This window comes from Protomyctophum bolini (assembly GCF_963924005.1).
Source record: "Protomyctophum bolini genome assembly, chromosome: 5".
NCBI lineage: Eukaryota > Metazoa > Chordata > Actinopteri > Myctophiformes > Myctophidae > Protomyctophum > Protomyctophum bolini.
Window position 1 is genome coordinate 370,352 of NC_137866.1, and position 13,534 is coordinate 383,885.

Below are 13,534 nucleotides of genomic sequence, written 5' to 3' on the forward strand. Positions count from 1 at the left end.
AACATACTGCTTAGAGATCTCAATAATTCCTGTTCCTGTCTCATTACCATCTCATTAACATACTGCTTAGAGATCTCAATAATTCCTGTTCCTGTCTCATTACCATCTCATTAACATACTGCTTAGAGATCTCAATAATTCCTGTTCCTGTCTCATTACCATCTCATTAACATACTGCTTAGAGATCTCAAGGGCACAAAGCATCTTATAAATAGAAGCCGTTACATAACAACATCATTTATACTAAATGAAACATGCCTTTCAGTTTGCAAAGCAATGTGTTTGATTATAGCCCCGCCCCCGCCAGAACTATTGCTGTTGCATTTGATTAACTAGACATGATGACATTTCCAAAGTCGTCAATCAAACCACGAATCCCAAATGAATGACGAAATGGAGATACAACTAATACCCAGGAGTGGGAGTACTCTCTGATATTTTACTAATACCCAGGAGTGGGAGTACTCTTTGATATTTTACTAATACCCAGGAGTGGGAGTACTCTCTGATATTTTACTAATACCCAGGAGTGGGAGTACTCTTTGATATTTTACTAATACCCAGGAGTGGGAGTACTCTTTGATATTTTACTAATACCCAGGAGTGGGAGTAGGCCTACTCTCTGATATTTTACTAATACCCAGGAGTGGGAGTACTCTTTGATATTTTACTAATACCCAGGAGTGGGAGTACTCTTTGATATTTTACTAATACCCAGGAGTGGGAGTACTCTCTGATATTTTACTAATACCCAGGAGTGGGAGTACTCTTTGATATTTTACTAATACCCAGGAGTGGGAGTACTCTTTGATATTTTACTAATACCCAGGAGTGGGAGTACTCTTTGATATTTTACTAATACCCAGGAGTGGGAGTACTCGCTGATATTTTACTAATACCCAGGAGTGGGAGTACTCTCTGATATTTTACTAATACCCAGGAGTGGGAGTACTCTTTGATATTTTACTAATACCCAGGAGTGGGAGTACTCTTTGATATTTTACTAATACCCAGGAGTGGGAGTACTCTTTGATATTTTACTAATACCCAGGAGTGGGAGTACTCGCTGATATTTTACTAATACCCAGGAGTGGGAGTACTCGCTGATATTTTACTAATACCCAGGAGTGGGAGTACTCTCTGATATTTTACTAATACCCAGGAGTGGGAGTACTCTCTGATATTTTACTAATACCCAGGAGTGGGAGTACTCTCTGATATTTTACTAATACCCAGGAGTGGGAGTACTCTCTGATATTTTACTAATACCCAGGAGTGGGAGTACTCTTTGATATTTTACTAATACCCAGGAGTGGGAGTACTCGCTGATATTTTACTAATACCCAGGAGTGGGAGTACTCTCTGATATTTTACTAATACCCAGGAGTGCTCAGATATTTTACTGAAGTAACTAAAATTCCAAAGTACAAGAAAAGTTTTTGTAAAAGTCAGATCTACAAGATCAGCTATTGAAGGAAAATGCATGTCTTCAAATGCAATTAAAAAGATTTAATTGGCATAACAACCTTTCGGTCTGTTAGACCCAAAGGTTATATTTTATATAAAAGACAATCTGTTATCTAAAAGATTGCAGGCCGGAACTTTGTTATTCCCATTAAATCTTTTTAATTGCATTTGAAGGACGGTGTGGGGGAGGTTTGTTCTTCTCGTACGCACCTGTGTGTTAGCGTTAGTCCCGTTAGTTACGTTAACTCTGACCCTAATCAACCAGAGTGTCTGTGTGTTAGCGTTAGTCCCGTTAGTTACGTTAACTCTGACCCTAATCAACCAGAGTGTCTGTGTGTTAGCGCTAGTCCCGTTAGTTACGTTAACTCTGACCCTAATCAACCAGAGCGTCTGTGTGTTAGCGTTAGTCCCGTTAGTTACGTTAACTCTGACCCTAATCAACCAGAGCGTCTGGGAAACGTTGGTGTCCAAATGGAGGAAAATGTGGAAGTAGAGAGAGTTCTTCTGGGTATTTCAAACGCCACTGAGCAACTTCCATTGAAATGCTTAGACCAAATTAGGTATAGATTTTCCATGACATTTTAGTTTGCTATGTATGTACGTACGTATGTATGTACGTACGTATGTATGTACGTACGTATGTATGTACGTACATGGTAATCTTTCAAATTGTTGTTCTTAGCGGGTTAAGGTTAAGGTTAAGGTTAAGGGTTAAGGTTAAGGTTAAGGGTTAAGGGTTAAGGGTTAAGGGTTAAGGTTAAGGTTAAGGGTTAAGGGTTAAGGGTTAAGGGTTAAGGTTAAGGGTTAAGGGTTAAGGTTAAGGTTAAGGTCAGGATTAGGCATAGAGTTAATTTCTTAATTACAGTATAGTTACCTATATGTCCCTCCAGGTGTGGGCCCAGATCTTCTTCTCCTCCTATCTGTCTGGGGTCAGGGTTAGGTCAGGGTTAATGTGAAGTCTTAGTGTCCTAGCACTGTCCAAACTAAACTCAAAGTGTCCAAAACTAAACTCAGGTGTCCAAAAAACGCAAATCCAAACCAGTCTGTAGAGTGTGGCCAGTCTCCTCTGGCCACTCTTAAACTCCTTGGAAAAGTCTGGTCAAATATCCAATGTCCAAAACCCAGGAAAGGAAAGAAGTTCTCTAAATCCAGAGATATAATCCAAATTTAAGGGAATAATCCAAAAGGGAAAGAATGGCAAGACATGGGAAATATTCCTCTTGCCTGTCTGTCTCCCTGCTCCTTCACTCTGCACTGCCAGAGTCAATCTCTCCAGGTGGCCCAAACAATGTGATTGCCCCTCAACCCCAGGTGAGCTGTGGGCGGGGCTTCACAATCACTGCCTGTTGCCATAGCAACCCATGTACCCAACTGGTTTCTCATGGCATATAGTCCAGCAGATAACTAGAAACATTTCATAGCGCAACGGATTGGTAGAAAATAATAAAATACATGAAAAATGGTGCATAGCAAACAAAAAATGCATGGAACCAATGTGACTCTGGGCACAGATGTTACAAGGTCAGGGTTAACGTTAAGGTCAGGGTTAATGTTGAGGTCAGGGTTAATGTTAAGGTCAGGGTTAATGTTGAGGTCAGGGTTAATGTTAAGGTCAGGGTTAATGTTGAGGTCAGGGTCAACGTTAAGGCCTTTGTGTCCCTCCAGGTGTGGATCGACGCGGGGACCCAGATCTTCTTCTCCTACGCCATCTGTCTGGGCGCCATGACGTCTCTGGGGAGCTACAACAAATACAAATACAACTGCTACAGGTGAGCGGCGTTCCTCCGCCGGCCGGTTAGCGCCGGCCGGCTCTTTACTGTACGTACTGTAGTAGTGACGGAAAAAACACCTACGTGTCCGGAAAAAAAAAGAAAAAAAAAGAAAAGAAAATGGGAACGTTGCGTTCCGTGTGTGTTCATTAACAACCTCCATGACATATGTGTGACATAGGGACTGTTTGCTGCTGGGAGGCCTGAACAGCGGTACCAGCTTTGTGTCTGGCTTCGCTATCTTTTCAGTCCTTGGATTCATGGCACAAGAGCAAGGGGTGGACATTGCCGATGTGGCAGAGTCAGGTATGAGGGGTATCGGTCATACGCAGTAGCAGTGATGGTGGGCGCTGCTACTGCACCCTATACGTTAAAAAAAAAAAAAAAAACCAAAACAAACAAACAAACTAAAAAGAAAAAAAATATATAAATGTTATTGGACCCTTTTCCCACGGCGGCCATCTTGTTAGACGGGTGAATGAACACAGCCGTGGGTCGTTGAGTTTGTTGTTGTTAAACAGGAGCTGAACCGTCATTACCTTCAGCTGTGTTGGCTCCCCGCCGTCAAGAGGGCCGCCGTGAAAAGAGTCTATTGGATGCTGAAAGAAAAAAGAAAAACAAAAAAAAAAGATTTTGTCAGATAAAAAAAAGAAAATGGTGTATTAGCGTATCTCCAAACGACAATGCTGAAATGTAGAGGTATCGGCGATTTACTGCACACTCCTTGAATCCCTTGTCTTGGATATCACTGGTGTTCCACCAGGCTACGCCTGAGGACAGACTAAGATCCCATTGGGTCTCGAGTGTCGCGCTGTTTGAACCCAGCTGGATGGGTTAAACTAAGGGGGTTTGGGTCATCTTATCATCCACCTCCACCTGTTGTTCAAAGGCCCCAATGATGATGCTGAGGATGATGTAATCAGTGTTTCCACAGGCATTTAAGTCCAACTTAACAATTTATAACCCTTTTTTTAATGACAATTAAGGCTGACTCCCCCAGTTTGATCCGCATCAAGTATAGTTCACCCAAACAATGTCTTCTTTTCTAACAATCACACACGCCACGAAGCCTTGAATTCATGGACATTTGTTTGTTTTGTTTTACATTCCTGAGCCAATCATTTGATGCATTGTGACAAAAACTAAACAATCTCCATGAATTCTAGGCTTCATGAGGTGTAACTGATATGAAATACGACATTGTTTAGGGTGAATTGTACTCCTTTATCCATGGTACACTCTCAGAGTTACACACCGATAATAAGGGCACTCCCTGGTTTGAGACACACATTGAGAAAGCAACGATTTATTTACTCTAATGTTGGCACCATGTGGACTTTACAGCAACAATAGCCTCAGTAATCTGTGGAGAAAGAATACTAATTGATATAAATAAACACGTATTGTTATTCTGCTAGTCGGCTCATGTGCTCAAAGCTGTGTGTTATTTCTGTGAGCAAAAGCCCAGTTGTGTTAAACAGGCTGTGGACTCCCTGAGGTGGTCTATCGATCATAGATATCTCTCTTTCGGTTCTGTTTCTCTCATTATTATTCCTTGACATGGTGTTTTGTGGGAGATGCATCTTCTTTCAGCATGCTCGCTCTGTTCCAATTCAAATGACAACATCCATGCTTTTCTCCTCCTGAGGTGGATCATTATTATGGTGTAAAAACACATCATGGTTGTATGATAATTCAAAGTATTGGAACGACCCTTGCGGAAGACCCCGGGGGGGGGGGGGCGTAACCCGCTCCTCCAAAGGGAGCTATAGGCTCTCTTGGCGTGTTGGCGTGTTGGCCTGCCCGGTCTGTCGAGGTGTTGGAGATCGGGGTTCGATTCCAGCTCGGCGCGCTAAACGTTACATCAGTGTCAGAAGTGGGATTTGAACCTCCAAGGGAGGCTAATGTAACGTTTAGGCACAGCGAGTAGAGCAGAGCAGGCAAACAAGCCTCCTCCAAGGCCATCTCCACAAGGCCTCATTCACACCTAAGACACACGCAAGGGACACTCGTGTCCTCCTGTGTGTCGACACACAGAAGACACAGGAGTCTTAGGTGTGAATGAGGCCCGACTCAGCAGAGCAGGCAACACAACACGCCACGCCACGCCAGGAGAGGGAGGTCCCTGTGGAGGAGCGAGTTACGGCGGCAGGTCTTCAGCGGGGTCGTTACAGTATATATAAAGAAATGCCCTTTTTAAATGTAGTGTGAGTGACATTGTTTTGGAAAAGCTCTATATTGTGATAGTAATCATTGATGGAGTGTTTGTTCAGATCTCCAGAGCTTTAAAGGGACACTTCAGCCTTTTTGCAAAAAAATATATGTTAATGACATTTAGAAGCTTTAGAACACTTTCCTGGGGGTCTTGGGGGTGTGTAATATGTGGATTAGATTGTAGCAGTGAGCACAGTGACTCTGATGCCATGGACACTGGTCTCACTACCTTCCTGGACTACAATTCCCATCATTCTTTGGTGCACTGCTCCTCCTTGTGGATAGGGGTGAGAGCTGTCTTAGAGAGTTAGTCCAGGAAGGAAGTGAGCCCACTAGTGTCCATGACATCAGAGACACTGGGCTCACTGCTACATTCTAAAATATCTAAAACCACAGTTTACATGCATAAAGACCCCCAGGAAAGTGTTCTAAAGCTTCTAAACGTCATTAACATATTATTTCTTTGCAAAAAGGGTGAAGTGTCCCTTTAATACATATAAACCGGTGGGTTGGTTCACAGTTCAATCCATTGAGGACAGAGAGAGAAGCCATTTATTAGTTCACATTCTGTCTGCTCTCCTCTGTCCTCTGTATCCTGACTGGATGAAATGGATCTGTTTCTGGAGCGACAGCTTATACTGTCGCTGGTACTGAACAAACACTCTACTGGCAACGATTATTATCACAATATCCAGATATTTAACTCATTTCGACACAGAAACATAATTATTGCTGTTTGTTGTTCTATGGGGAGAGGCCATTTAGACGCTATTGTTATTGTGCATTAAATACAGATGGTTTTATGCTTGTGTTAAATGTGATAAATGTGCTGACATTCTGTGTACATTTTACTGTTGTTCTTTTTAATACCTTGTTGAAGTTCCACGGCTTTCCTTTGAAGACAGACAGACTCTTTAATTCTGCTTTGTTATAAATTAGTAAACATGTCAAAGATTACCGTTTGAAGGACACCACATTCACTATAGCTTCTTCGTTTTCTCTGTTTCAGTCACGCACGCACGCACGCATGCACACGTACACGTACACACACACAGACAGGGCCAGAAAAAAAAACACATGTCAAAACAAACAACACATAGTCAAACCATCGTATCACCGCATCGTTAGCCAAAAAAACCCAACATAAAGATCTGTTGTTTTTGACCCGCGACGCGGTCGCACGTCAACTTACACATTAGGCCAGGGGTGTCCAACGTGTGGCCCTTGGGCCGTATAAAGTTTGTACGGCCCAAGGGCCACACTTTGGACACATAGCTTCATACGTCAATCGTATATAAACGGCCCGCCCAACAATATGGGACATATATATATTTACATTGAAGTTATTTTATTAAGCTGTGTATAATTGTCAGGATTCCTTGTCTCATTCTGAATGGGTTTCTAATATATGGCCCGATTAGTTTAATTTTTGGGTAAGTTTGTCCGTTGCGTTTTTTTACCTGCGTTGGTTGTTTAGCGCTCTAGTCTGCTGAGGCTCTCCTTAGTGTAGATCTGATGCTTCGTTTATGCACCGTCTTATACGACGTGCATAAATATACCATGAATAATAATTACACTGAAGCCAGATTCCAACCTCAGAACCCGAGGCCACTCGGTCACTCCACACTCCATCGCTCCAGCATGGAGGTGTTACGGTGAGACTGGTGACCTGATGAAATGTGTGAACATCTTCTGGACTTCACACAACTTTACATGGAGGTCTTTAATCAAAATGTCAGTTTTCACATCCATGTAAACTCTGTTAAAGCCAGAAGCTCATTTACATCTCTAGTCTGTATTCAGGCCACGTCTTTAAAACAGTTTCAGCGCTAGCATTTATTGAAAAATTAGGATTCACGCCAGCATTCTTTCCAGTCGAGCTCTTATTTTGAAAAGCCACAGTTCCAGTCTAGCGGAAGTAGATTATCCTAGGACGCTCAACGGAGCCGAGACAGGCCTCGTTTACATGATGGATCTAAGCCGGTGCACTGGAGAGCTCCACATCGCCGGCGCTGTGACGTCTAAGAAACGCTGTTTTGACCAAAATGCAATCTGGGACGACAAGGAATAGGAGATACAGGCCATTGAAAGAAACGGATAGAATGGATTATTATGGCGACGACGATCTAAGATGAACGATCCAGTGCTGTGCTAACAACACAGCTAACCGGCTAACGTGAGTAGCATTATGGTTCGATCGATCGAATGCACTATAAAAGTGCAATTGGCATTAATCAACGGCAATGGCGCTGAAAGTATTAATGCGCATTGTCCATGTCAAATAATATGCATAAATAACTCTGGCTTGAACGTTATGCGAAGTCTACACCATCGAACGCTATGCGAAGTCTACACCATCGAACGCTATGCGAAGTCTACACCATCGAACGTTATGCGAAGTCTACACCATCGGCACATTTTTCAGCAGGTCACCAATGTCGCCGTAACACCGCCACGCTGGAGTGAGTGAGTTCGAGTGAGCGAGTGGCCGAGATTCGGGGCGTTGGAATTTGTCTCGTTTGTTTTCCCGATGGACGGTTCCTCCCCCTGTCGTCCAAGCTGGCGCCCAGCCAGGTCTGGACTGACCCCTCTCTCTCCTCCTCCTCTCTCTCTCTCTCTAGGTCCAGGCCTGGCCTTCATTGCTTACCCTAAAGCTGTGTCCATGATGCCCATGCCTACCTTCTGGGCTATCCTGTTCTTCATCATGTTGCTGCTACTGGGGCTGGACAGCCAGGTCAGTACCCTGACCATAACCCCCTATGTTAACCCTAACCCTAACCCCCAGAGCCATAGGGTGCGTTCGGAAATGCGCCCTGAACGCACTGGTGTGCTCTCTTGTCGATAAGCCAGGAGACAGATAGGATAAGTTCAGGTAGGATCAGATAGGATGGACCAGGAGACGACGCCCCAGCGTGGAGTAGAGACTCCAGGGGGAACTTCCAAGCCGTCGATCACATTTCCACCGTCTAGTGTAATTCTATCTCCTCTCTCAGCGTCGCTCGCTCTCTGTCGGCCAACAACTTGTCCTGGAGCCAAAACGCCAGCTCAGATATTCTAAATTTGAGCACATGAAAAATACTTCAGCATTCCCATGAGGAGATGCACGCAGTGTTTGCAACGTGCACGCACACGCAGCGTGCGTGTGCTCAGTGAGTGTGTGCACACGCTCACAGTCAGCCGTGGGAAGTATTTTAGGCGTGTGTGTGTTTTGAATAATGCAGGGTTTCCCACATCGTGACACTGAGAACAAATGTTCTCCATTTCATTATAGTTTAACCCATTCTGACCTGAGATCAGATTGTAAAAATGTCTTCTACATCAGTCGTTCTTCGATTTTTTTTCAAAAATAGCAGACCTACAAGCTCGTAGCGTGCCACTCGGTGGCGCGCTACGAGCTTGTAGATCTGCTATTTTTCAATAGCTAAAGCATGACATGAACACCCAAAGGCATGTGACGTGTCAAACTAGGGGGTTTTCATGATTCTGAATCCATTCCAAGTGCACAAAACTCACTCCTTGGTCTACATTCGGCCACAGAGCCACTGTGACGAGGTCTTTGTGATGACGGCTACGACCGGTAATGGCCTTAACTTAGGAGACTGGATGTAATGTGTTGATCAGACCTGTAAGTCTATTGTCACCTCCTTGGTGGATCTGTATCTTAACTGCTGTGCTGTCTGTGTGTCTCAACAGTTCGTGGAGGTAGAAGGCCAGATCACGTCGCTGGTAGATCTGTATCCGGCTCTCCTCAGGAAGGGATACCGACGGGAGATCTTCATAGCCGTCATCTGTTGTATCAGCTATCTGCTGGGACTCACCATGGTTACCAAGGTAACCACACACACACACACACACACACACACACAGCTATCTGCTGGGACTGTCCATGGTAACCACGGTAACGAAAATACACACACACACACACACACACACATCCACCCACCCACGCACACAGTCACCATGGTGAACAAGGAAATGCATGTGTGTGTGTGTGTGTGTGTGTGTGTGTGCGCACACACACACACACACACACACACACACTGTTCTGGGACTCACCATGGTGACCAAAGTAACTACACGCACAGTGACACGCACGCACACACACACAGTATTATAATGTGGTTTTCCATTGAAGCTCCGGGCAGCGCTCAGAACGGAAGAATTTGGAATGCCATTTATTTTCCATCTCCTGTCTTTAAAGTAACGTCTGGACACCTGTTGACCTCTGATGACCTCTGGCTACAGTTGGACGCTGGCCAGCATTCCCCTGAGTCACCCCCCCCCCCCCACGCACCCACAGCCCTCCTATGAGACACAGACTGGTTTCTGAACTGCCCACAGCCCTCCTATGAGACACAGACTGGTTTCTGAACTGACCACAGCCCTCCTATGAGACACAGACTGGTTTCTGAACTGCCCACAGCCCTCCTATGGGACACAGACTGGTTTCTGAACCGCCCACAGCCCTCCTATGAGACACAGACTGGTTTCTGAACTGACCACAGCCCTCCTATGAGACACAGACTGGTTTCTGAACTGCCCACAGCCCTCCTATGAGACACAGACTGGTTTCTGAACCGCCCACAGCCCTCCTATGAGACACAGACTGGTTTCTGAACTGCCCACAGCCCTCCTATGAGACACAGACTGGTTTCTGAACTGCCCACAGCCCTCCTATGAGACACAGACTGGTATCTGAACCACCCACAGCCCTCCTATGAGACACAGACTGGTATCTGAACCACCCACAGCCCTCCTATGAGACACAGACTGGTATCTGAACTGTCCACAGCCCTCCTATGAGACACAGACTGGTTTATGAACTGCCCACAGCCCTCCTATGAGACACAGACTGGTTTCTGAACCGACCACAGCCCTCCTATGAGACACAGACTGGTTTATGAACTGCCCACAGCCCTCCTATGGGACACAGACTGGTATCTGTATAACTAACTGTGTGTAATGTCAGCTCTACTATGTTTAACAGTATAACTAACTGTGTGTAATGTCAGCTCTACTATGTTTAACAGTATAACTAACTGTGTGTAATGTCAGCTCTACTATGTTTAACAGTATAACTAACTGTGTGTAATGTCAGCTCTACTATGTTTAACAGTATAACTAACTGTGTGTAATGTCAGCTCTACTATGTTTAACAGTATAACTAACTGTGTGTAATGTCAGCTCTACTATGTTTAACAGTACAACTAACTGTGTGTAATATCGTGGTCCAGATCTACTATGTTTAACAGTATAACTGTTTCTCTGCAGGGAGGGATGTACGTGTTCCAACTCTTTGACTACTATGCTGCCAGCGGAGTGTGCCTCCTGTGGGTGGCATTCTTTGAATGCATCGCCGTAGCCTGGGTTTATGGTAAGATCTTAAGACACTTAGCAAATTGCCGACTATTAATTAGGACACAGCGTAAGAAACCAACGTTTCGGCAGATGCAACTGCTTCTTCAGGGTATAACTGACACAGAAACAACTGTTTCCTCAGGGTATAACTGACATAGAAACAACTGCTTCTTCAGGGTATGACTGACACAGAAACAACTGCTTCTTCAGGGTATAACTGACATAGAAACAAAGGTTTTTCAGAAAACTCTCAGGATTTAGAATAAATTATTTTACAGAATGGTCCCGAGGTCTAAAATGGTTCTGTTAAGAGCTTCATTCTCCTCCTGGGTTTCTGCTTCGTGAACGGCTCAGAGTGGAACGTTATAGACCAGAGTAATGTTTCAGAACGCTGAGTACAGCGTTGAAACAACAAAGACCTCCTTGTGGGGCTCAGTGGGCGTCTCTGAGTAAACTACGGCTTCCAGGACAGCTTGTGGGGCTCCCTGCCTGTCCGACAGTAAATAACGGCTTCCAGGAGAGGAGAGAAAGAAAGAATATAAAAGGCTGTTTTAAACAAAGACACCGGCCTGTATGTATGCAACTCCTCCTCACAGCCAGTGATGGACAAAGTACACTTAAGCTAAGTGGAGGTACAATGAACAGGCATGTTTGATATCAGTAGAGGTACAATGAGGTAGAGGCAACAAGATATCATAGTTAGAAGTCCAAAACCTAACCTATAAACTTAGCGACAGGCACGTAAACATTTAGACAGAGGTGAAACAACCGCTTACAAAGCTTATGAAGTCAGACGGTAGCCTACCATGTTGTTTTCTCAATGCAGTCTTAGGTCACATTCTCACCAGAGAGCTTTGCTGCGATTAAAACGCATCCTGCTGCGCATTGTCAGAAAGTGCGCTTCGTTTGGCAGGTGTGAAGGCTCATTCGAATCCTAATGCGCAGCAAAGAACCGCATTTTACTCCGAGCAAAAACGGGGGTTTCGCTTCGCTTCCAATCGCACTTGATTACGATTCGGTGCAGGTGTGAATGCTATCCGCAGTAAATAAAGGAAAGGTGAGGAGCTGAACACAGTTGGAGACGGAGAAGGCATATTTTACACAGCGCAAAGATGTCCCGTTACCGTGGATAGACGTGGTCGAATGAGGAGAGTGGAGACTGAAGCCCTGATCGAAATGAGGACGAGTACATTAATCAATTTCTTAAGAAAACACAAACACTGCAGTGCAGTGTAATAGTATTATAGCCTACAGAATATTCTGTCTGTCTGTGCTGTCACTGTGTGGGGACTAGTGGGGAGTAGGAACTTTCATCTCGATAAACTTGTAAACATTTTGCGCTGCTGTCTGTGTTATATCAGTGCGGCTCAGCGCTGTGCCTCCATGCCTTTTAATACTCTATGCTCCATGCCCAAAAGAACAGTGCGTGGCTGCGTGCTTATAGTGAGAGAGCGAGAGAGGGGGGGGCAGTCCCAGACGGCACGACACATATGCACGTTATGAGTATAATTTTATCACCATAGATTTATCATTTCACTGTGTAGGCTAGTTTATGAATGGAACACATTGATAAAGGTCCCCCCTGGTGCGTTTCCAATTGCTGCGGATCATGACAGTGTGAAGGCAAACCGTAGCCAATTAAATATGCAAGAATCCCATTTCTCCTCCCATACGCATTCGAGTCTACCGGTAGTATTTGGTGAGAATGCGACCTTACTGAAGCAGTACTGCGCATGTGGACGGGCTGTACAGTATACAATGTAGTAGTACGTGTCTGTCTTAAGTTTATCGTCCGTAGCTCGCCAGGAATACCTTTACTTTTTGGAAACGATAGTGAGAAAAGGGTTTTCAGAGGGATATCCTGACATCGGAGCTAAGACCATAGAGTGTAAAACAGACGTGTAAAATATCATAGTTAGGAAGTCCAGAACAAGCTATAGTGAACAGGCCTGTTAAATACATATCATTAAGTTATCAAGCCAGTGTTAACAGACATGTTCAAAAACAGGCATGTTAAAAATACCACAGTCCAACGTGGGAAAGCTGGTCGGACACACAGTGGAGACACTGTCTTTTTTACATGCCTAGTAAACATGGTTTTAGAGTCTGGGTTATATAAGTTATACAAGTCTAGGGTTATATAAGTTGTGTAAGTGATGGTGACAGCTAGCCAACACAGCCCTGTTTATAGGAGCACTGCTTGTTGTTTGACTGCAGGCGTTGATTACAAAACAAGTCCTCTCATGTCACTCAATGTTGGTTAATGTCTCACCGCCACAACGCGCCACCAGAACGACAGCTTGTTGATCTGATGGTGTTTGTGGCGTTGGCATGGCATCGCTGCACGCTCCGTCGCTCCCACGTTTAATGTTCCTACATTCTGCTTGCATACTGTACAGTCTGTACACGTTTGGAATGTTTATTCTTTTGATATGGACATCACAACCGCATTGTGCAATTTGTAGCTGCGTTGCCTACAGTGTTTTAGCACAAGAAGTGCTAGAATGTCGTCTCCGACACGCGCGTGTGTGTGTGTGAATGTGTGTCGGATGGAAAACTCAGGATTCTAATGCAAAAGTAGCAGATCTACAAGCTCAAATCGCGGTGCAAAGCGACGCAATTTTGTGCACCGCTGAAGACTACAAAAAGACAAGACCTTTCCTATAAATAATACTATAAATACCCTGTTGTGGCTTATTGCTTTAATCTAAGACTACAAGAACACA

General features: G+C 44.5%; 1 protein-coding gene across 6 annotated transcripts in view; it reads left to right on the forward strand.

Moving 5' to 3' along the window:
- LOC308316297 (sodium- and chloride-dependent taurine transporter-like) overlaps nt 1–13,534 on the forward strand; it is a 48,407-nt gene that overhangs the window by 27,554 nt on the left and 7,319 nt on the right. For all 6 annotated transcript variants that reach the window (XR_013964146.1, XR_013964147.1, XR_013964148.1 and 3 more), the window contains 5 exons: nt 3,133–3,236; nt 3,418–3,542; nt 8,072–8,184; nt 9,144–9,281; nt 10,722–10,824. Coding sequence is in view for 2 of the 6 variants with exons in the window: in XM_080764822.1 (XP_080620948.1) it covers nt 3,133–3,236; nt 3,418–3,542; nt 8,072–8,184; nt 9,144–9,281; nt 10,722–10,824 (583 nt within the window). In the remaining 4 variants the exon portion in view is untranslated. The remainder of the gene's footprint in view (nt 1–3,132; nt 3,237–3,417; nt 3,543–8,071; nt 8,185–9,143; nt 9,282–10,721; nt 10,825–13,534) is intronic.